This window comes from Strix uralensis, chromosome 1 (assembly GCF_047716275.1).
Source record: "Strix uralensis isolate ZFMK-TIS-50842 chromosome 1, bStrUra1, whole genome shotgun sequence".
Taxonomy (NCBI): Eukaryota; Metazoa; Chordata; class Aves; order Strigiformes; family Strigidae; genus Strix; species Strix uralensis.
In genome coordinates this window covers 52,379,680-52,401,819 of record NC_133972.1, presented here as the reverse complement: position 1 = coordinate 52,401,819, position 22,140 = coordinate 52,379,680, and the positions used below count along the sequence as shown (strand labels likewise).

General features: G+C 36.0%; 1 protein-coding gene across 3 annotated transcripts in view; it reads left to right on the top strand.

Moving 5' to 3' along the window:
* ARHGAP21 (Rho GTPase activating protein 21) overlaps positions 1 to 22,140 on the top strand; it is a 119,630-nt gene that overhangs the window by 64,511 nt on the left and 32,979 nt on the right. For all 3 annotated transcript variants that reach the window (XM_074866157.1, XM_074866136.1, XM_074866147.1), the window contains exons 4-6: positions 3,989 to 4,081; positions 8,027 to 8,105; positions 13,632 to 13,686. In XM_074866157.1, coding sequence (XP_074722258.1) covers positions 3,989 to 4,081; positions 8,027 to 8,105; positions 13,632 to 13,686 — 227 coding nt within the window. The remainder of the gene's footprint in view (positions 1 to 3,988; positions 4,082 to 8,026; positions 8,106 to 13,631; positions 13,687 to 22,140) is intronic.

Here is a 22,140-nt window from a genome sequence, read left to right as displayed (position 1 = left end):
CAAGTTTATATGCTTCTATTTCTTTTATTGCCATTATGAGAGATTGCGCCTCTGTTTATAGCTACACTTGTGGAGAAATGAAGTAAATATGTAATTCTTTTTCACAGAAGTTGTGCTTTTCATCTGCACTGCTTCCTTGCATGTGTGTGTTTCTGGCAGCTCACACTTGCCTGTTCTTTGTGTGTGTGTGTGATGTCTTGTTTTTCACTTGCAATTGAAGATTTGGCACAAATTGTCTTATTTTCTCATAGCCTGCAATGTAATGCTCAATTATGAAGTTGTTTACAAAAGTATGGAGAAGGAAGGAAGGAGAAGGCAAAGTAATAGGCAGTAATGAGCACTGGAAAAGCACTGGCAAATAAGGCTGCATGTCTGACAAACTAGTAGTGCGAGTTGCTTTACTGGTTTTTGTTGTATCACCTTGTAAGGAATCGCTGACATGCTCTAAAAATTTAGGCCTTTTGATAGTAGAAAGGAAAATTGTGAATCCAGTCTGACGCTGTAGTGCAGAGCTGGAGAATTTAGTGTAAAAGTTCCACTGTGATTATCTGCTCTAGATGGACTTTGGAAAGAGAGGAGTTTAGTCTCACATTTTGGACAGCATCTTGCTTTAGCCTGATGATTGGGTGCAGAGAGAACCCAATGGAGATTTAGGCACAGTTAAATTGGAAGTGTAGGGATTGTTAAATTTTGAGACATGAGCTAAGTTACTGGATTATCCATTTCACTTAAAACTTATTTCTGTAATGATTGAGTGTACATCTACAAGATTTATTCCCCCTCAGTCTGAGAAAAGTATCATTAGCTCCTGCTGTCAGAAAATATTGTTCAGCTTTACTTGAGTTTCAAAGTTAAAATATAAACATAGGCTTTGAGGCTACATATTCCCGGAAGTTCATTTATACGTTACTGATGGAAAAAAGTTTTGGTTTGTATCCCAAGTATGTAAAAGACCAAGAAGAAATGAAGAGCATGTATTCATCTACAAGAGCTTGGGAGTTCTAGGTTTTCTTCTCATCTTTACTTGTATTTGGATATTACTGAGCTGTAAAATGAACCTGCAAATGTAAACAATGTTTTAAACCTTTCATTGTAATTTTTTGCCCCTAAATTGATCTTTATCATTAGGGTGGTGGTTCACCTTTTTAGGAAGAAGAATGACTTCAGTATAGCCTCCTTCCACATGTAGGACAAAGAGCCAAGTTTAATGCATAATCACCTTTCTGAATTGGTCTATAAAATAGCGGTGAAAACCTGAAGTCAGTGCCCGTAGTGTTAAAGAATCTCTCAGTGTAGCTGACAGGTCAGTCGGAAATCAAATGTTCAGGGAATCCTTCTATCTCTGGTCTCCATAAATTGATACAGTTTTCCGTTCTAACTCAGAAGTGGGAAATGTATTAAAGGTATTCTGTGTTGGATATTGAATGGGAGTAACTTTATCTGCTTGACCTCTTGCTTTGTGTGTTCAGGTATGGACAAGGCATAAAGTAGCATTTTAGCGTTCAGCAAACTAGCAGTAGGCCACTAACATTTTTTTGAGGAGCATTTTATAAAGGAAGCTGAGGTGGCCCCTTGGTGTTGGGTTATAAGAATCAGATACTAAGTGTTATAAATTCCATGCACCATGGGAGCTGCATTATTTTTTATTTTTCTTGTCACTTTTGCGATTGTATATATCTTCAGTAAAAGATTAAGTGGCAACACTGGGAAGGATGTTTGGTGGTCCTATAAAAGGTCATATTGTAACTTCACTCTTGTAAGTGGTTGAAGCAACCTTCTGTTCATGGCATCTGGGTAAATTATTCTTGAAGCTTGTCTAAATGCTGAAATGTTACTGCCTTTTAAAGGATGAGACCCATCATGTGTTCAGTGTCTGTTTAAATCAGCAGATTAAAAATGACAGATATTAGCTTTGGTTCGCAAAGAACATTTTGTATATCTTGTAGCTGTGTCTTGCTAATCAAATTTTAAAGTATTTGGGCACTGAGCTGCCAGCTGGAGTTTCTTGATTTATAATTCAGTTGCTTTGTATATAATAGTTATCTGATCTATCATATCAACTTTTTAATTATTTTCTACCAATCTGGAGTTAGTTTGAGAAGGCCATTTAGAGCCATATGAGTAAGCCTTTTCGTTGAACTGTTCTGTGGTAAAATGGCAGGACACTGAGGGTCTGCAGAATGAAGGCATTAGGCTAAAACTTGTATTTGGAAAATGTGAATTGGAGTCAGAGGGAGGTCTGGTTTTGTGCAGTTTATTAAAATTCTTCAGATAATGAGCTTTTCCCATATGGAAACTGAACCAAAAAAGGGGTGAGGGCGGCACCTTATTTATATTTAATAAATAATGCTGTGGCTTAGTAAACATGGCCAGATGGGATATTTAAAGCTGTAGCAAAAGTACTTCCAAAAGCAGTGCCATTTGTGCCCAAGTCAAAGATTAGTCACTGAAGAAGTGATCAGAACCTAATACTTCAGTTCCAAGGAGTGTTTCTTTTATCAGCAGTGCCAGTTTTAAGCAATCCCTTTATTCTCTTATGCTTCCTTCTTTTTCTGCAGTTTATACCACTCTCTCCACTATGCCAGGGTTTGCTGGTAAACTGGAACCCACACCCAGCTTATTTTCAATCCATGTCAGTCTCCTGGGCTGACTCACCATGTAGCCTCCAAAGGGTGATACTATCACAGCTGAGAGCGTGGTACAGGGGAGGTAGGAGTTGGGAGGGACCAAGGCTGTTAAAGCCAGCACTGACACCATAAAATCTTGTCCATCTGAAACCTTTGAGGTTCTGTTGCTGGTTCTGTGAGCGCTTGTGTGTTGCACCATGTAGTACAGAGGGGTCAGGAGAGACCAAAAACACTGTAGAGCAAATTAAGTTCAGTGCAGTCTTCTGGCAGACTGGAAATAGTTTCAAATTTTATTCTTGGGTGGTTTTTTTGGTTGGGGTTTTTTGGTTGTTTGGGTTATTTTAGCTCACTGACATAAAAATTACAGTAGTGAAGTTGTGTAGAAGCTCTAAAATGGCTTATTCCAGCTACATACAGGTGTAGCTCAGGACAGCATCACTGTATTTTAGCCTGCAGTATAACTGGAGTTTTTTGTGTTGTGCTTTTGTTTGTGTGGGGGTGTTTGGTTTGGGTTTTTTTGGGGGGGGGGAGGGGTGTTTTTTGTTTGTTATACTGCACACACTCACCCATCTTGAAATTTGGAAGCAGTGACTACTTCAACTAAGAATTACTTAAATTTGGTGGCATGCATGTAAAAGCACAAGATACGTATGTTTCTGGAAGCATGGAAATTAAGTGTATGCTGAGAAGGCAAGAAGATGGAGGTGTTATGGTTTCTAAGTACTGTAGATTAACTTCTACGTTGTGTATTTATGGATACGTACAGCACACACAGACATAATTTACTTTGAATTATACCTTTTTTGAATTTTGGTAAATCTTCAAGAAACTTTAGACTTTGTCTTGAAGAATCTAAAAAACAGAAAATCAGTGTTACGGTTCCATAAGGTCTACATATCAACTTTTTTTTTTCCTTTTAAGGAAAGATTTTAAAATTTTGTTTTTCAGTTTGCACTACTAATTCTTACTTAGTTTGTCTGTGTTGGGCCAGAGAGCAATCTAGAAGAGGAAGGGATGATTCTTACTGTGCAGTGTAGGCATCAGCATGAGGACGATGTAGCAATGAGATGGTGAAATGAACCTGAAAAATACCACTTACTGGGACATACTTGCAAGTTTGATATGTCTCTCTCTCTGCCCCCCTCCCCTTTCTTTTTTCCCCAGACACCTAAAAGAACTTTAGTGTAGCCAGACGAAGTGCTGTCTTTAGGACTCCTATTCTTTCTCTCACCCCAAATTGAATTTGAGCATTTAATGTAACAATGAACATGGCAGGATTACATTTCAAAATAATTCTTAAAGTAAAAACATTGTAATGTAGTGTAATTAAATGCTATTAAGAAATATTCTTTCTTCCTCAGGAAAACAAAGAAATAGACTGGAGCCAATGGATACCATATTTGTTAAACAAGTTAAAGAGGGTGGACCTGCTTTTGAAGCTGGACTGTGCACAGGTATTGTTGTACAACACCAATAGCATGTTGTATACATGATGTAAAATATATGTGACTTAAGCTTCTACATGTAGTTCTATCTTCCATTTAAACCATATTCTTCCATTCAGAAGTTTGAAATCTCTCTTCTAAATTGCTCTCCAGTGTTTTCATCTCAAAAGCAGTGTTGTGTTCTCTCAGGAAGTGCTACATAAAATGTATTAAGGCATTAAATTCTTGGTCTTTTTGGTTTATTATCTTTGAAAAAGTAAGAACAAGTATACAATAAAATATGTGAGGAGAAAGAGAAAAGGAAGGAAAATGACACCTGTAAGCTGCTATTTGTTTTGCTTTGTGACAAATTGATAACCTCAAAACATTCAGGTTTTTGTCCTTTGAATCAAATTATTCCACCTCCTTTAATTAAATGGGAACAATCCAAGTCTATCCTTTCTTATCAAATCTTGTTCAGTTGTTTGATTTAATCAAACTGGAGAACAGAAAACGTGTTTTTATGAAGTGCCAGGTACTTTGTCACACCTCTACTTAGGGGGAAAAAAAAAAGGTATGCTGGAATAGGAAGTCTTACAAGTGATAAAACAGTAATTTATGTAGATGAATACCACTACAAACACAGGTTTCTGTTCTTAAAAATATTGCAAGATGTACATTCTATGGAAGGATTGTGTTTGTGTCGATAATGGGATGTTGATACTTTCTTTTGAAAACAGTTATGTACATACATTTGACTGAAATAGAATAATTTTTGTATGTTTCATCCCAGAATCTTTGTATTTCTTTAGGAAGATCAGCAACTTAAAAACAGTACTAGATCCTACTTGTACAGCATAAGGCATTTTTCTTTTTTAACTCCTCCTTAAGTAGTTATTCAGGGAAGGGCTACTTTGGTATTATTTTAATGCTATTATATAAAGAAGTGTTTTGGCTTGATAAAGTGCAGCATATGTTGAAGTTGTACAGAGGAGCCATGTTAATTTCTACTCTGTTCAGTGTTTGCCAAATTCAAAGAGATGAAATCTGTAGAGAATATTTTTAGGCATAGAAGAGCTTTTTAGGAGCCCAGAATAAAGAACAGAAAATAAATGAGAAAATAAGTTTTTAAATTACCAGAATATTCTTCTTAAGCATACTGCTGATAGCAGTTATATATAATTAGGTCATGCCACTATTTCTTGTTTAAAACTTTAGGGTGAAATATATTACTACATCTCTATCTTGAAATTATATTATAAAACACTCAGGGAGTGATCAGTCAGGTAGCTTGCTTAACCTCTGATACAGACACTGTATACATTTCTTATTTGGTAGAATCAACTGTATTTTTAAATTTTTTTTTAAATTCAACTTGACGTTGTTTCATGATCACACTAATGGAAAGAAAATAGCCAAAAATCTGAGTGTGGGTAGTTATATTTGTCAATTCTTATTTCACTGCTTCAGGGTCCTTTGTAATACTGAAAGTCTCAATGCAAGCTTTGTTACCCAGAATCAGTGAGCTCTGTTTCAGGAGCTTACCTGTCTGCTACTCACCAGAAAACTTGGAACACTCCTGCAAATTCGAGAAATTGGTTACAATCTCTTAAATATAAGACAATTCATTCTGAGTATTTTTTGAATACTCCTGTAAAATTATCTTTGTTACAGTTAGAATGATCATACTTGCCATATTTAACTTCTGAGGCATTTCATTAAAAAGAAACATATCTGTGAGTTCCAAATATAAATATTAGAAATACTGAAATACAAACAGCCTAAACAGATCCAGGATTCCCATGTCTTCATCTTCATGCTGTCATTTATGTATATGCAAGAATATAAATAACTAAAAATGCGTGTGGAAAGGCAGATGGTTTAAATGCATTCAGACCAATTTCTAGTTTGATCAAAGGTATTTAATGGGCCACCAGGTTGATAGAGAGCTATTAGAAAAAGCCTTTATGCTTCTATATCCTTTTTTGCACTATAGGCACTGGCTTTCCCCTTTATATATACCTGAAACTGAGCAAAGTTGTGTTTTGCAGAGTTGCCTGCACCTACTTCTTGCATGTAACCAGTTCTGCAGTGTGTCCTACCTGAGTTTTTTGGCAGCTTCATTGGATGCATGCGTCATGTAGACGTGTTTCACTGCTGTGTGTGACATAGTCTGTTTCTTTGATAAAGAAAAACTACGCAAGAATAAATAAGATTATATGACCTACTTTAAAGATATTCCTAATTACAGTTTTTAGTGGGAATACTGAGAAAAGATCTACATCTGTGGGTAAATTCTGAAACAGCCTGGCAAAAAGTCAGTTTTAAGTTCCAGAGAAGGATCTGGTGTGTTTTAAGGAAGTCTTGCCATATGACCTAGCAGGTCAGGGTTCAGAGCTTGTAAATAAGAGTATTTTTTGGCACAAACTATAGCATTTCTTTTTCCTGCAACTTTTTGAAAGGATTTATTTCAGTGTGGTAATGAGCATTTAAAAATAAACTTTGTTTTCATGAAAGTCCAGTTTCTCAGCCTAATTACATAAGGTGTCTGTATGCAACAGTGGGATAGGGTTTGTCATCCATCACAGGTGCCTGTCAGTCCTGTGGATTGCTATCAGCTGTTAAATGTTGTCACCAACCTTTCTTTCATTGCTTAGGAAGCAGGAGACAAAACTCAAGAGCTTTTTCAGGTGAGGAAAAGGGCAGTAACCAGCTGATAAAAGGGCATATGTAAACTTTCATAAAGTTGAAAATACTGCACCAGTTTATTTGCATGATGTTACGTCTGTGTGCAGACCAAATTAAACACAGTTCAGCAGATCCGTGTGGTTTGGTAAGTCTGGAAATCTCTGGGGTCTGTATAAGGAACCTCTGCAGAGCATTTAGAGCGTTATTGCCACTAAGTCAGGCTGAGTATTCAGAATATACAGCTTTTTCCTTGCTTTGGTTTGAACACACCAGAAACATAAAAGGAGCTTTCAGTTTCTAAAGCAGTGTTGAAAAAGCCATTCCCTTTGGCTCCCTTTGCATGGATCCTATCTTTTAGTTCTTCTTTCCCCAGCAGCTTTCCAAAGCTCCCTACCTGTAATCCTTTAGACCATTTTCTCCTCATTAATAAATTCAAGATAACCTTTTTGCTCGTCTGATGATGCAAATACCATTTTTGGTGAAGGAATGGGATGGATTTTTCATCAAAAGCTGAAAATAGCTCTACATGGTATATTTGTCACTTAATTTATGAGAGCGTATGAAGCTTTTAATGAGGAAGGTGCAACAAACTATTTGGAGAAACCTGATACAAGTGATGTTAGGTCTAAAGATCAATATCTATATGGATAAGAAATAACCTGTTACACTGTCCAAGATGAATTGAAGAGACAATAATGTTTTGAAAACAACCCAGGTTGTTCCAAGGAAGGAGGAAGCTGGAGTCTTTCAAAATATTTGTCCTTTATTTTTCAGAAGGAAGAAGTAAAAAATTGCAGTATTTGCTGCTACTAAAGGAGATGTGTACAGCTACCCCTGGCAGTGTTCTGAGTTAAAGTTCAGTTTTGTTTTGAGGTTAAGTGCTGGAATTGAAATGTCTACTAATAATTCGCTTAAGATTTGTGAAGAGATGTCAGTATGTGTTACCATACATCAGAAGCTTTACTTTGAAGATGCTTAAGTGAGCCTCTGGTATAGTTTACACCTGCTTGTGGCTTTCTTTCTGTGAGTTTCTAGGTGATTCATTTGGAAGCTTAGAGTAAGATACCACATCTGAAAATGTTCTGAGAAGAGTAGAAACTTGGTATCCTGTATGTGGTTACATGTAGTTGTATTGTGCATCTTTTATTTTCTTCTTTTTTCATTTTTAAAGATGACTAACCTTGAATTTAACATAATGGCGACCTTGATCACTGTGAGGTACAGAATAAAAATGATCAAAAAAATGTCTAGACAAATTAATTTAAGGTATAACTTTTCCTTTTACAGGTGACAGAATTATAAAAGTCAATGGAGAAAGTGTTATTGGGAAGACATATTCTCAAGTCATTGCTTTAATACAGAACAGGTAAGATACTAGTATTTATGTGTCACACATAGTTTTTGTATACTAAGTAGGAAATGACCACTTATGGTGGTTCTGAAAAAGTCATCCTATTTTTAAATTTTCCTTAATACGCACTCTGTTATACTATTTCTGTTTTTCTGTATTTACTGAATGCTGAGAAGGGTTTGAGAATGGGCGTGCTGAATTGTGCCACAGTCCTTTTACGTCAGTACTTTTCCCTTGTTAGCCAATCACACTAAGTGTTATAGAGGAAGATTGTCTGAACTTAAAATAGGCAGATTAGGTATCCACGCACCGCACATATATGTGTCAATATAAAAAGAAAATCAGAAAAATCTACCTTATTTGTGAGATCTGATAACTAGAAGTCAGCATATCTGGTAAAGGAAAAACTTTATGCTAGTGCATACCTGCAAGACATCTGCAGGTACATCTTGGCTTTCCTCTGTTTTGCAGTGAGTTATGAACCTTGCACAGGCTTGAGGAAATGGTGATACTTACTGCTCCTGCAGCTCACAAGGGCTTGTTAAATCATGTCCATACATGAATCTAGATACTCACTTTCATCTCTTGTATCCACCTCCAGTTTTACAGTTTTCTTGGTGTCAATTTCTGTTCTATAACAACAACTTTCCAATATAATAATAAGTTATGTGGAAAAAAGGTGTTATGATCAGCATGGAAGAATGTTTTCTAAATACATCTCACATGTCACATTCTATTTTTAGTGAATCTTCATGCATTAAGATATAATTACGCTTACAGTTAGGAGTAAGAAAAATAAGATCCTGATCTTCCTATTTCAGTGGAGTCTTTATTCAAGATTTCATTCAAAATACATACATCCCAGGTGCATTTTTTTTTTTTTTTGGAACAACAAGACTATGTTCAAAGGTATGACAGGCAAGGTAGACTGGAATGTGTTTTGTCACTAGTACTTTCTGTACAAGAGCTGGAAAGATGGAATCTTTTTTTAATAATCTTTACTAGAGATAACACTAGCCATGTATCGTTTTCTTATTTTGTACTGTACAATAGTGTATGCCCAAGGCACAGGATGTTACTTTACGGGCCCAACAGGTACATCAGTCAATTAAATCTCTTAATCCAAAAAAGAGGGAGAGCAATCACATTATGCAGTGGCCTATGCAGTTAGAGATTCTTAATTCTAGGTTTGCCCATGAATAAAGTTTGATTTTCATCCCTGTGAGGCTAGGTAGCAAAGTGTCCCAGCAGAATGCAATCCCTGCTGACTGTGCATAAACCGGGGACACATGAACAAGGCCTTATCAGTGATTATCTAGTGCAACCCGGAATGGTATAGCACACTGCTGCATCTGTTTCCCTAATTTCCTAGAGTGCATGGAAGATGAAGGGATGCTATGGTTAGTTAGGAGGGGAGAACAATTTATTATCTTGAGCCAGATGTGTACATCACAGAAGATCATAACAAAAGGTCGTGAAGTCTTCAGATGAATGAACCTCTTAAGATAAACAGATAAATATTAATTCTGATCCATAAAGAGAGCTAAGACTACAGATCAGGTGTGTCTTCCTTGTAGCTTACAGGCAGTGCTTCTCATGTGACTAAAGAATGAACTCTTAATTCTTTGCTTGAAAACAGTATTTGAGCTTAGAGCAGTTTGTTCTGCACGTATTTTATTTCTTGTGCTGCCATTTCATGGCAAGTAAATTAAATTATGGTGTATGCTGCTTGCTTTAGCATGCAGTTCTTGCATCAGCATAGCCATCCTGGGTCAGACTGATGGTCTGTTGATGTCAGTATACTTTCTGATAACATCCAGTAATGGCCTCTTAGGAGAGGACTATGAAAATACTGAAACTGTAGAGTGATATTTGGTCAGATGGTAATAGCCCACTTTCCAGAAATCCTTGGTTTAGGAGTTGGCTGAACCAAAGGTTTTATCTGTATCGCTTGATTTAATAGTTCTTGATAGGTTGGTCTTGCACAAGTTCACTTTTGAAGGTACTTAAACTCTTCATATTTAAAAATACCCAGTGCCGCAGTTCTTGCTCTATTTCGTGTCTCAGCATCCGGCATACGTTAATTTCTTTAGTAGACTTTGTGCAAGCAACATGCTGAAAGGCGTTTTGAAAGGCTAAGTTGTCAGGTGAGATCTCCTTTATTCATGACTAAAGACGGTTTCATTTGTCTCAGTACGTTGTGTGATGGTTTTCTAGACATTTTAATTACTGTATTTTTAATTATTGTTTTAATTACCTTTTCAAACACATTGCTGACTGTAAATGCTTACTATTTTGTAATTTTTCTGGTCATCTTTAGAGCAGTTTTCAAGGGTACAACACATCTCTCTTGCCTCTAAACAGAGTTCCTCCTTCTACTTGCTGTTCACCTGTTTTGCCATGAAACTCAGTTCAACTGATCTTTTTGAATTGGCTTACTCCTGCAGCTCTATTTCTATAGCTGCTTATTATTTTTCTAGAAAGTTGGTCAATTGTAGTTGTTTGTTCTCATTATATAATTCTGCAGACATCAGAATTTAGCTGCCATAAATGAAATTATCCCCATAAATTCCAGTGGGACTTATGGATGGGCTGTAATTCAGCCATGTTTCGTATTGTTCTCAGAAAAGTTTTAAGCTGTGTCTAGAACGTTCATCTATTTTGCTCTGGTTGGAGATAGCAAAGCTAAACTTACACTGATTGTTTTTTCTGGAAGGTGAAGGGCACACCTCAGAGTTGCTAGAAATAAGTATGTCCTGTAAGATTAGCCATGAGAACACTTTTAAGTCTAGATTTCCTACTCTTTACCAATAGTTGTTAGTTTGATCCATTAAGAATTTATTCTCATCTGTTTACATAATCAACTTGGAGATATGTTGATTACTAATTTAAACTCTGTAAATTATTTATGGTTCTAAATAAAACAAGAAACAGATTCTGATTCCCAACTTTTTTTTTTAAACTGTGGGGAATTTGAATGATTAGGTCTATTCCACTTGTTTATCTTGGCAAATTCTTCTCGAAAGTGTTGGGATTACTCAGAAATGTAGAGTTTAGCTACTGAATCTTTTTCATTAATACAGAATAGTGCATCAAAAGACAGTCATGATTAGTGTTTTAGTTTGAGTCAAATTTAAATTCAACTCTTAAAATGTGTAATGAAACTCACTTGAAGGATAGATATCCCTGAGAATTTGCAATACTGTGTCTAATACTTTAGTGTAAACTGCCACTTTCAGCATGGTGGGTCTTACTAACACTTTCTAGTTCATAATCTGCATGCACATTATAGAGTAGAATACACCAAAAGTATTCTTTAATACTTTTTGTTTCTGGTATGAGAACTGAAAAACATTCTGAGAGCGCTTCACAAAATGTACAGTAAGAAGATCCAAATTGTCTCCAGAAGGTTCTGCAGCAAACTGGAACAGAACCATTAAATAGTTATTTGAATGGTATATAAAACATTGTTCCTGAATGGAACCCTTTCCTCTTTTGGATGGCTACTAAAAAAGGTGTTAGACTCTGTAAATGGATTTAATTGCTTTCTTTTTTAAAGAAAAAAAAAAATATTTTTTGCTAAGAGAATGGTTTGTTCTGTGACATATTATATTCTTTTATATGAAAAGTACTTGAAGAATAGCAGTGGTATTTATCATATTTTTGACTTCCAAAGTCTTCATCCCGCAAGTAAGCGCTGATGATTATCAAATTGTAAGTTGCCTAATGGAATTTACACATACATGCTACCCATACATAGAAATGAAATCTGAATGCTTCATTGGAAATGCCTTAAGCTATGGTATCTCTTTCATGTTTTCTTTTTTTTTTTCAACTGATAAATAATTTAATATTCATACAAAGGGGTTAAGGCAAATGTCAGCTTCTGATGACACTAATTTTAAATAATTATTTTAAATAGTTTTGCTGTTTATGCATTCAGTCAAAACAGGACATGCAACTGTAAATGCACATAAATATCAATACTTCTGTGTTTCTTAAAACTGAATATTCTAAAAAGTCTTTAAAAGTCTTTTAATGACCTTTTATTTTCCTAGCTGTGTATAGACTTAAAAAGAAAAACTTAAATCTATCACTGTTGATACTTGTTTTTAAAAGTAAAGTAATTTATGCTGCTTGGAGAACACTTTTTTTCTAAAATCAATAATGGTTTAAGAAGATTGTGAAACCAAATACCCTTACTTTGCTATTTTGGAACACAGCCTTATGTCTGTGGTTGCTAACAAATGGAAAAGGAACCACAAAATAAAAACATTTTTCATATAAGAAAGCATAATAAATCACACACTACATGTTTGAGAAAATTACTTTCCTCTCTGCAGAAATAAGAAACTGAGGTCCTTCTCAGTGCTTTCATAGACTGTTCTGTGTGCCCTGAAGTTGAGGGCCAGTCTCTGTGCTGGTTTTATCTTTTCTCAGCAAATGCATCGTACTTACCAGCATAGATAACCTAATTTCTAGTCTGATATATCGGTTGTATTTTTTTTCTTGTGCTGGTATTGATCAGTTTGTTTAAATATACTTCTTTTTGTGACATGGAACATGAGAGTTATAAGTCATAATCTCTTCATTTTCTGTTTTTTTAGCCTAGTTAAAATAGTCTGTACAAGCCATCTTTTTTGTAGCCCTTCTCTGTACCTATTCCAGTTCACATTTAATGAATGTGAACAGAGTATTCCTCTCTTGGATGAGATAATGAATTCAGCTATTCTGTATCCAGCGTTAGAATCATATACTTCTCTCTTGCATGTGAAAATATGTTTTTCTGGTAGATAATAACAGTGGCTTTCACTGTTTTACAATATTTGACCCTGGGTAACTAATACATTGTACATTCAGTGTCCTGATTTTGCCTGTATTAAGTTACGTTGATAGAACTATCTGGATTCCTGGATCTTTATGCTGTTGTTGCTTTTGGTTTCAGCACTGACAAAGTCAGCACTTATAAATAGCACATGTTTTTTCATCCATATTTCAGATGTCATCTGACTGACTAAATATGTTTGATTCTGCTAGGAGGTGATTGGAAAGGAAAGGTGTAAATCAGTGCTTGCCTTGCTATTGCCTCACTTTTCACATGATGTGGTGGTTATGACATTTCCCCAGCAATTTTAAAGAGTGCTAACAGACTTTAGTTTTAAATGGAAGAAGGAAATTTTAGCTTGCATTCACAGATTTGCCACCTTGTTTTGTCTGAGAAGTTTCAAACAAATGTACCTTGGGAGTCTATGGGAGGAAAAAAAAAAACCAAACCAAAACGGTGTGTTGTCTTAATACACTAGTTTTACTGAGAACACAGGTATACTCTTAAGTCAGACTTCTGTTCTATTCATATTTGCTAAGATGGAATGGATCTAATGGAAATCGGTGTTTATTTCTGTTGGGTAAATTAATTTGACAGAATAGCTGAGTGTGGGAGGTTTTGAATGGTTTTGGTTTATGAAAGTTAATCATCTTTGTAACAAGAATTGAATATCTTTTCCAAAAGTTCATGTGTGGTTTTTTTTCTATTTGTTTCAGTGACAGCATACTGGAACTTAGTGTTATGCCAAAAGATGAGGACATTCTTCAGTTGGTATGTTTATGAAGCTTATATTCAGACAGTATGTTGACTAAAGAAAAATGTCTTGGTATTGTTTACGAACTGTGCTACCAGCAAATAATTAAAGAGTTAACATTTATCTCTGTCACTCCTTAGATATTTTCCTACTTGCTTGCCATCCCTGAAATTTCAGAGGAATCCAAATATAGGGGAGAATACCTTCTTCCCATGATATTTCTAGCATCTTGTCCAAAAAAACCCGATAAAATAGTGTTTGTATTTTTATTATATTTTAGATTAGTGTACTTACATAAGAATTCATTAATTTGATTGCTTTCTTTAACTAGGTTGTCTAATTCTAAAGAAGTTGGGAATCATTACTGAATTTGAATTAAAAACTAGCATATGACACTTAAAATGAGCTTTTTTAATAACTCACTAATTGTCAGTGGATTTTCAGGAAAGAAGCAGGGTGATGAATATGCTGAAGGTTATTACCAAATTTTTTTAATTGTAACTGCTCTAAATACTTTGTTACACTAGTGCCTGTATGTTCTCAATTTGAACTGAGGTCCTGCATCTATAGTGAGATAATTAACCTCCTGAGGACAAGCAGGGTAGACTTTCTGGTTAGTAGTTGGAAAATTGTGTTTTCTAATCCACACAGAAATAATAAGATGTGACTTTAAATAACAGTTAAGACAACCCTGTGGGTTTCAGTAGCTGTTGTCCAGTATTAAAGGACAGATTAATGGGTAAAGAAAAAAACCCAAGAAACTCTGTTTTGAGCTGAAGATAGAGGCTAGCATAGGAACTCAGCCAGTTAGGCCAACAAGCCAAGATTATTAGAATAGAAGTGATATTTTGGGAACATTTGGTAAAGAAATACTTCAGTAATCAGCACAAAAAATGTTGGGGGCAGGGAGTGAGTTTTGATTGTATGTATAAGTAGGAGGGAAAAGTTGGGAGGTTTTTGGGTGTGGGGTTTTTTTGGGTTTGGGTTTTTTTAATTGGAACTGTGAATATGTAGAAATGCAGGAATAGTTCTAACTTTTAAATTATCTGAGTGGCCATATGCATCTAACAGTCTTGTAGCCATAACTGTCTAAAGGATCTGGGTAAGGCAAGATTTGTAGGTTTAAAGTTAAACCTTTGAATTTGGCCGGGTGAGAAGTTCTCAGGCACATCTTCGCTCTGCTGATGAAACATGAAGCGCAAGCTTCAGGTGAAGTATAGATGAAAAATAATTGATTGGAATTTAACTTGTTATGTCAATGAACGAGATAATGAGGTAGAGGAGCAAAGAAAGACAATTACTTTTGGGCTACAGAAGGATATATTAGTAAAAAGAAAGTAAGGTCGTTCTCCTGGAGGAGATTGAGGGGTAAAGGAAAGAAAATATAGCTGCCTGTGGGAGTTCTAGAAAAAAACTGGTGATATGTGTGGGAGTAATTTCTAGGCATCATTTTAAAAAAAAAAACCTTTCTTTTGAGTTGTAAGATGTGGTAGAGTTGTGAATTTTGTATGCCAGGCTCCTCTTTTGAAGATAGAGGATTAGGTTTGAGAGGTGAGGTCATCCTTTTGCAAAAATGCTTTGCATTGCCTCTACAGTTTGTATGAGTTCCTTCTGACTGTTGTTTGCTGTTGTGTTGGTCTGGTACATGATTATGATACAACATGGAGGAGTTCATGCCCCTGTTTGCTATGATGCATTTGTTTGGGTACGAGGGGCTTATCTTGAGAACTGTAAGTTCCACATAGCATCTGCCATGGAGACACATGTTTTCTGTAGTCCACAAGACTGAGCATTGCGTGTACTCGGGCCTATTGGAAAAAACTTCCAATAGCTGCAGTTTGTTCATGTGGTTCTGTCACTGTCTGTATTTTAGTATATATGTTTTCAGGTGTCAATCTTTGGCAGAGTTGCAACATGTGAAGATACAGATGATAAAACTGAATTTCATCATATAACAGAAGTCATCAGTTATGGCCTGTAGTTTTCTTCCTTTTAGGCGACCACAGAGGAGGAAAAATCTTACTGTGTCTACAATAACTATCAGCAGTCTTTTGAGACACAGTGCGCCACTATAACTTCAGTCAAATTAAAAATCTGTGCAGTTCCTCTGAAGATGGTGATTATTAATCTTCAGCCTTTAGATGTTAGGATCTACTGTTCTCATTACAAGATTTGGTGAAGAACTTTGCTTTACTCAAAGCTGAACACTTGAGTTTAAAATATTTTTCAGAGTAAGAGCATAGAATGTTATTCCTCTCACTCCCTGTGAAAAGATAGTAACTTTTTGTTTTCGGCTGAGAAACCGCATGCTTTTGTTTTGTTTTTCTGTTTTTATCTTATGATTAATGCTCTGTTAGCTTTTGTGGAAATCTTATGTCTAAACCTCAGAGTGAATTCTTATTCCTGAATGAAGTACAGCTCGCATAAGTGATAACAATAATCTCTGTAGTGGTAGTGTCAATATAAGTGCAAAGTGAACAGTAAATATTAAGGTACAGTGCCCTTATCAATAGAGGAAAAACTTATACATTTGTCACGGAAGTTGTTATGTAAGTTCTTACAGTGTGTTAAAGAATTTAGTTGTTTCTCTGACATATGTCATAAATCTCACTGTAAACAGCTTCAGATGGTATCACTCACTGTAAAGTGTTGATGTTAAATACTGGTATGCTGTAAAAATAGAAAAAGCACTACTGGATATTGTAGTAGGAGCTAGTGAAAGGTTTGTCTAGTGCAGCGAGGATGAAATAGTTTCATTATATTCAGGAATGATGCTGGTTGTGGTAAGTTATAGTACTTGGCAGTCTACTCCATGTGGTGATGACTGATTGCTAGGTTAAGTACATAAAGAACACAGTTGCTTGTTTCTACTCCATGTGGTGATGACTGATTGCTAGGTTAAGTACATAAAGAACACAGTTGCTTGTTTCTATCCTTAGTTTGCTATTTATAAATCTTGAGTTTAGTCTTCAGAAATATCCATATATGTCTGTGAACCTCTTGGTATATTGAATTTCTTGAAAACAGGGCTTTACAACCATTCATCAATAGTAACAATGAAGTGGTCCAGTCCACAAGTCATCGCCCTCTGTGGCACATGCACACTGCTTACATAGAAGGGAATTACATGTTTAATCCTGCCATAGTGAAGTTGGTGTCAGTCGTGTTTGTCCACTGGTGTGGTCTTGGAAATGTCACTTTGGAGATGGGGGAAAAGATATTTAAAACATCTCTATCCATGACAAAAACTTGAACTCTTGACAACTATGAATGTGTTGGGGTTTTTTTCATGCTTCTCCTCAAATTTGAGATTAGTTTACTTAAAATAATTTCTTTTGATAATTTTGAGATATTTGTAGGCATGTAACCCTTTTGTGACCGTGAGGAGGATGGTTATTGTTATATTATACTCTCCTCACTGTTTCAAGTTTGATGTATCTATATACAATTTCTGTAGCTTTCTCAACCTTTTTTTGTCAGAATTTTGGCATCTTGTAGGTTTTAGTACTGCCAACTTCGTATGAGTGGGAATACACATTTAGGTTGACTACAAATAGCTCCTTTTCTCAAGTGTATTTAAAGGAATTGTTGCTGGTTTGTAGCCTTTAGATAACAAATTTAATACTAAAAAGTTGTTCAAATTATGACCATCTTCAGTTGTTCAAAAGCTTTTTGTGCTACACAAAATACTGAATGTAAAGGTGCTCCCTAGAGAGAAAATTAAACTTACTAAGCTCACTTACAGGTCAGCCTTATTACAGCTCTTCTCAATAGACTTTGTAGTGTCTGATATGTATATGTTAGGGTATCCTTAGTATGCAGGATTTTTGGACCATTTTTTCAAGGTATGTTCATGTTGGAATTTGTTAATCTTGTGTATTTAAAGAAGAATATAGCTTACAAGTCACTGAATTTCTAAATATAAAGCACTTGAAAAGATCAGTCTTAAAAACTGCATCTTTAGTATGATCTGCATTGGAGCTGTTCATTTGGAAGGTTATTTGTAATGTAGCATATGCATGTTTATAGGATTTATTATATGAAAACATATGTAGATACTCATTTGTAAATATGTGTATCTACTTTATGTATGTGTATATAAACACACATGCTATAGGCAAGTTATCCTTATTTTTCATCCTTCATTTTCTGGCACTTCCATCACTATCCACTCCAAAGTTCATCTTTCCTAACTTTTATCCTACCCTCAACTGTTTGAGTAAGTTTTAAAAAATCATTTCTTCAGAGGAATTGCCCCAAAAGGTAGCAGGTTACTTCTAGTCCTAGGTGTTGTCACCGGTAAATTTTAGTAGCACACAAATCTGTTGAAACATGCCTTAGTGTTCTAGGAAGATCTCTATAGTTTCATTTACAAAAAGATTTTATTGGGCATTCTGTGAATGGTAAACGTGGAAATAAAAGGGGGCTGTTCACTACTGTATGTTTTTGATATGTTTAGTTCCTTCTTTCACATCTTTTAATTTACATCTTAATCTTTCCTTAAAATTACAGACCATTGAAACTGCATATTGATAACTTAGTTGACCATGTTTGAACAGAAATGTTTCTCTTGTCATAGATAGTAGGGGAACAAAAAAATCCTAAATGGGAATGACCCGGAAAGCAAGTGAAAGTCAGTTGAAGTATATCTTCTTTTTTTTTTCTTTTTTCTTTCTCTTTCTAGTCAGGTGATACGGAAGTTTTCAGCATATTGGGAGATTTGCACAGAAGAGTTTGATGCTTTGTAGCTTCTGATATTTTTGTGGAATTTGGCAGCTCTCAAGGCCTTGTAGTATCCTGAAATTGCCAGTGATGCACCTGTATTAAAAAATAAGAAAAAAGAAAAATAAGTTACATAAGGAAGTTTATTCTAGAGTTTTATATACCCCAGTAACCTCATGCCTCTGACTACAGGTCTGCCCACAGTCAACTTCAACAATATTGTCTTGTTTGGTTTTTTTGCTGACACCATCCAGCTGCATCAGACCTAATGGAGCAACATGGCTGTTTTACTGGTGTGGTGGTTTGACCTTGGCTAAATGCCAGGTACCCACCAAGTCGCTCTATCACTTCCCCCCCTTCCCCCTTTTTTCTCAACAGGGCAAAGAAACTAAGATAGGAAAAAACCCCAACCCTTGTGGGTAAAACAAAAGCAGTTTTAATATAAGCAAAGCAAAGGTCTGTGCACGGAAGCAAAAAGAAAACAGATTTGTTCTCTACTTCCCATTAGCAGGCGATGTTGGGCCTTCTCAGGAAGCAGGGCTCCAATACGCGTAGTGATTGCCTCGGAGGACCAAGGGTGACCCCACCCCCTTCCTCCTTTTTCCCAGCTTTATACTGAGCAGACGTCATATGGTCTGGAATATCCCTTTGGTCAGTTCGGGTCAGCTGTCCTGGTTGTGTCCCCTCCCAAGATCTTGCCCACCCCGTCCCATTGAGGGGGGGAAAATGTCGGAAAGAGCCTTGGTGCTGTGTAAGCACTACTCAGCAGTAGCCACAACACCAGGGTGCTATCAACACCCTGCCAGCTACCAACATAAAACACAGCACCATGAGGGCTGCTATAGGGGAAAACCAATTCCGGCTCAGCCAGACCCAGTACAACTGGACAACTGTGAAATATTTTCATTTGCTTTACTTTTAATAGAGATGTTTTCATAAGTGGGTGTATTTAGTCCAGAGTCTTGGAGCATTTGTTTACTTTCAGATTTTGTACTGACGCAGTTATTAATGTGCACAGAGGTTAATATTAAAGCTCTGGCAGCAAGTACAATGGGAGGAGGGGTGTGGTGTGAAGACATAGTGACCTAGAAGAAGACCTATATGCAATGTTAGATAACAAAGTTTTTCAGAAAATACTGATCATATCAACCCTCCTCACCTCCAATTTAGACTAATATTTACAGGAAAATATTTTACACAGCTTGTATTTGGAAATTAAGTTTCTTGAGCTTAAAGCATTAAATTTTATATACAAAAATTTCACTGCCATTGGAAAGAAAGGGTGTGCATTGTTTTGGTGGTTGGTTGGTTTTTTGCTTGGTTTGTTGGGTTTTTTTGTTTGTTTTTTCCAAATAATGTTATCTGACCATAGTGTTTGCTGGGTGTCTCAGAGCAAAATGAAACCACTTGAGCTGTATTACTAACAATCTGGCCAGAGCAAACTATTAAGTGGAAAATGTTTCCTTTTTAAGACAGCTGAAAACCTTTCCTGGTGTGCGGTTCCCATACTCCTGCTAAATGTGAGAATAAGTTAGGACCAGGGAAGAGAAGAATTTAGTAGTAAAGAAACAATCTGAACCCAAGCTGGTTGGAGAAGGAAGGAAGGAAGAATGCCTCAAGCTCAGTCTTGCAAGGCACTGGGCACATTAACTTCTGATGCATCAAAACGGTTGCAAGTAGTTCGGTTGAAATCAGCGTTATTATTCATCCTTTAGTGAAGCGTAGTGAAGCATACTCATCCTCAGTGAAGCATATTGCCTACGTGCTTTTATGGATTTGGACTAAGGGGTATAGGACAAGGTTGGCTCAAGCTCTTGAAAGTACAGGGTGTCACCATGATTCTTGCTAAGAGGAATCCTTCTATGTTGGCTGTCGTTATTCTAACATTAAATGGCATAAAATCAAGTGGGAAAAATGTGAGCAAAACCCTTCAGCTGAATTTGAGGGTTAATAAAATATCTTGTAGAATGCTTTATTTGCTTAAAATTTATTTGGCATATCATACAGCTTGAATGTATTACCTTACCAGTTAAATCCTTAGTTTGCTAATGGTTATACAAATTCGCGGTAAGAAATTAATTGTTTGCCATAGGAGTTTGCAAACTTGATGCAAACAAAACCAGATTGCAAAGTGGAGAAGAAATCGTACCAAATAACTGGAAACACACTGAGTTCTTACTGTAAGTGCAGCAGTTTTCTTCTAGTAATTGTTGCAGAGCTATTACCCATCAAAGCTGTTAATGTCACTCTAAATTGTATTTGTATGGTAAGCTTTCCATAACTGCTGTTGTTTTGAGAAGGTGAGAAAGAGCTCATAAAATATCAAGACTGATTTTTCAATCATGTTGTAACTTCTGAGTAACTGCTGAGTACCCAGCCCCTATAGGAATTTGAGTGGCTTGGCTGGTGTCTGAATCAAGAGCATCACTGATCCAGATATTAAAAAAGTTGTTTTTTTTTTTTTTAAGTGGGAAGGCTTATTTTATTTTGAAGGCTTTTTAAAGGCTTAAATTTAAGCCATACCCCAGTGGCTTTTTAATGACTATATCCTCTGTTGCAATCACTTAGAGATTAAGGTGGTATTTCTACATACTGTATCATTTGAGGAACTGAAGGGAAAAGAGTAATATTCAAACTGTGTTTTATATACAGTTGCAACATATGTTAAGTGTCAAAATGGTGTGTGAATGCTAATAAATGCTTTGGTGTACTTATATTTTTTTTTAGTCTATAAACCTGTTCTGAAAATTTAACCATCACCTTCTGTTTAAAGCAATTAAAATATTTCATAGTAACAAAAGCTGATAATGCATCATTCAGTGTGACATTCGGAATGGATCCATACATTTCTTTGAGTTGCAATATTTCTCTGTAGGTCCTTAATCAGAACTATGAAACAAAGATATTTAATATTCTTTGTGGAAACATCACAGCCCCCATTTATAAACTTTTCCATTCTTGGAAGAAAGTTCAGCTTTCAGTGATTTCTTGGGAAGTGGGTGGAATGAGACTGAAAAGAGAACTACGCTTTCCATCATCAAAACCTTTTTTCCAGTAACTCTGTCTTACTCAGAACTGGCAGTCTTTCTGTCTGGATATACCTGCAGTCATGGAAACATTATTGGTGGAAGTGGGGGAGAAAGCCTAGCTTTTGGACCCTGTGAGAATGCTGTCTTCTGAATAGTATCTGTGATAAATTTAGTCAAGAGCTGAGAACTGATTTTTATTTGCAGTCTTCAGCTATGATCAGATCACACCAGTTTTGGAATTTCACCTTTCTGCTGTCAAAGTCAATGAAGCATTGTTTGTCATGGACATGTTTTACAAAAACGTAAACACAGACTATTTTATATTGGTGTAACGTGTGCGTATCCCAGGTTTTGAACTGTTTTATCAGCTGTATAAATTAATAATTGTTTTCTGATTGGGGGCGTGTGTGTGTGATTGTTTGTCTTGCATGCCAGTAGTCTCTTGGTCTTTCTGTTTTCTGGGTGCTCAGCATCTTTTCCAATTTTTTTTTTTCTTACAACCTATCAAGGTCTTAAATAGCCATTTTTTAAAAGATTTCGAAATATTTATCTTTGTATGTTCCTTCCCTCCATTAAATGTGCCAGTGGAAACCTGGCTTGATTTTTACTATGAGTGGAGGAAAAAAAAAAAACAAAACACGAGGAGAGTGTTTCTGCAGCATCATTCCTCTAATTTCAGATGTACAACATGAAAGCAGCTGCAGTCAGCTGACAGCTTGT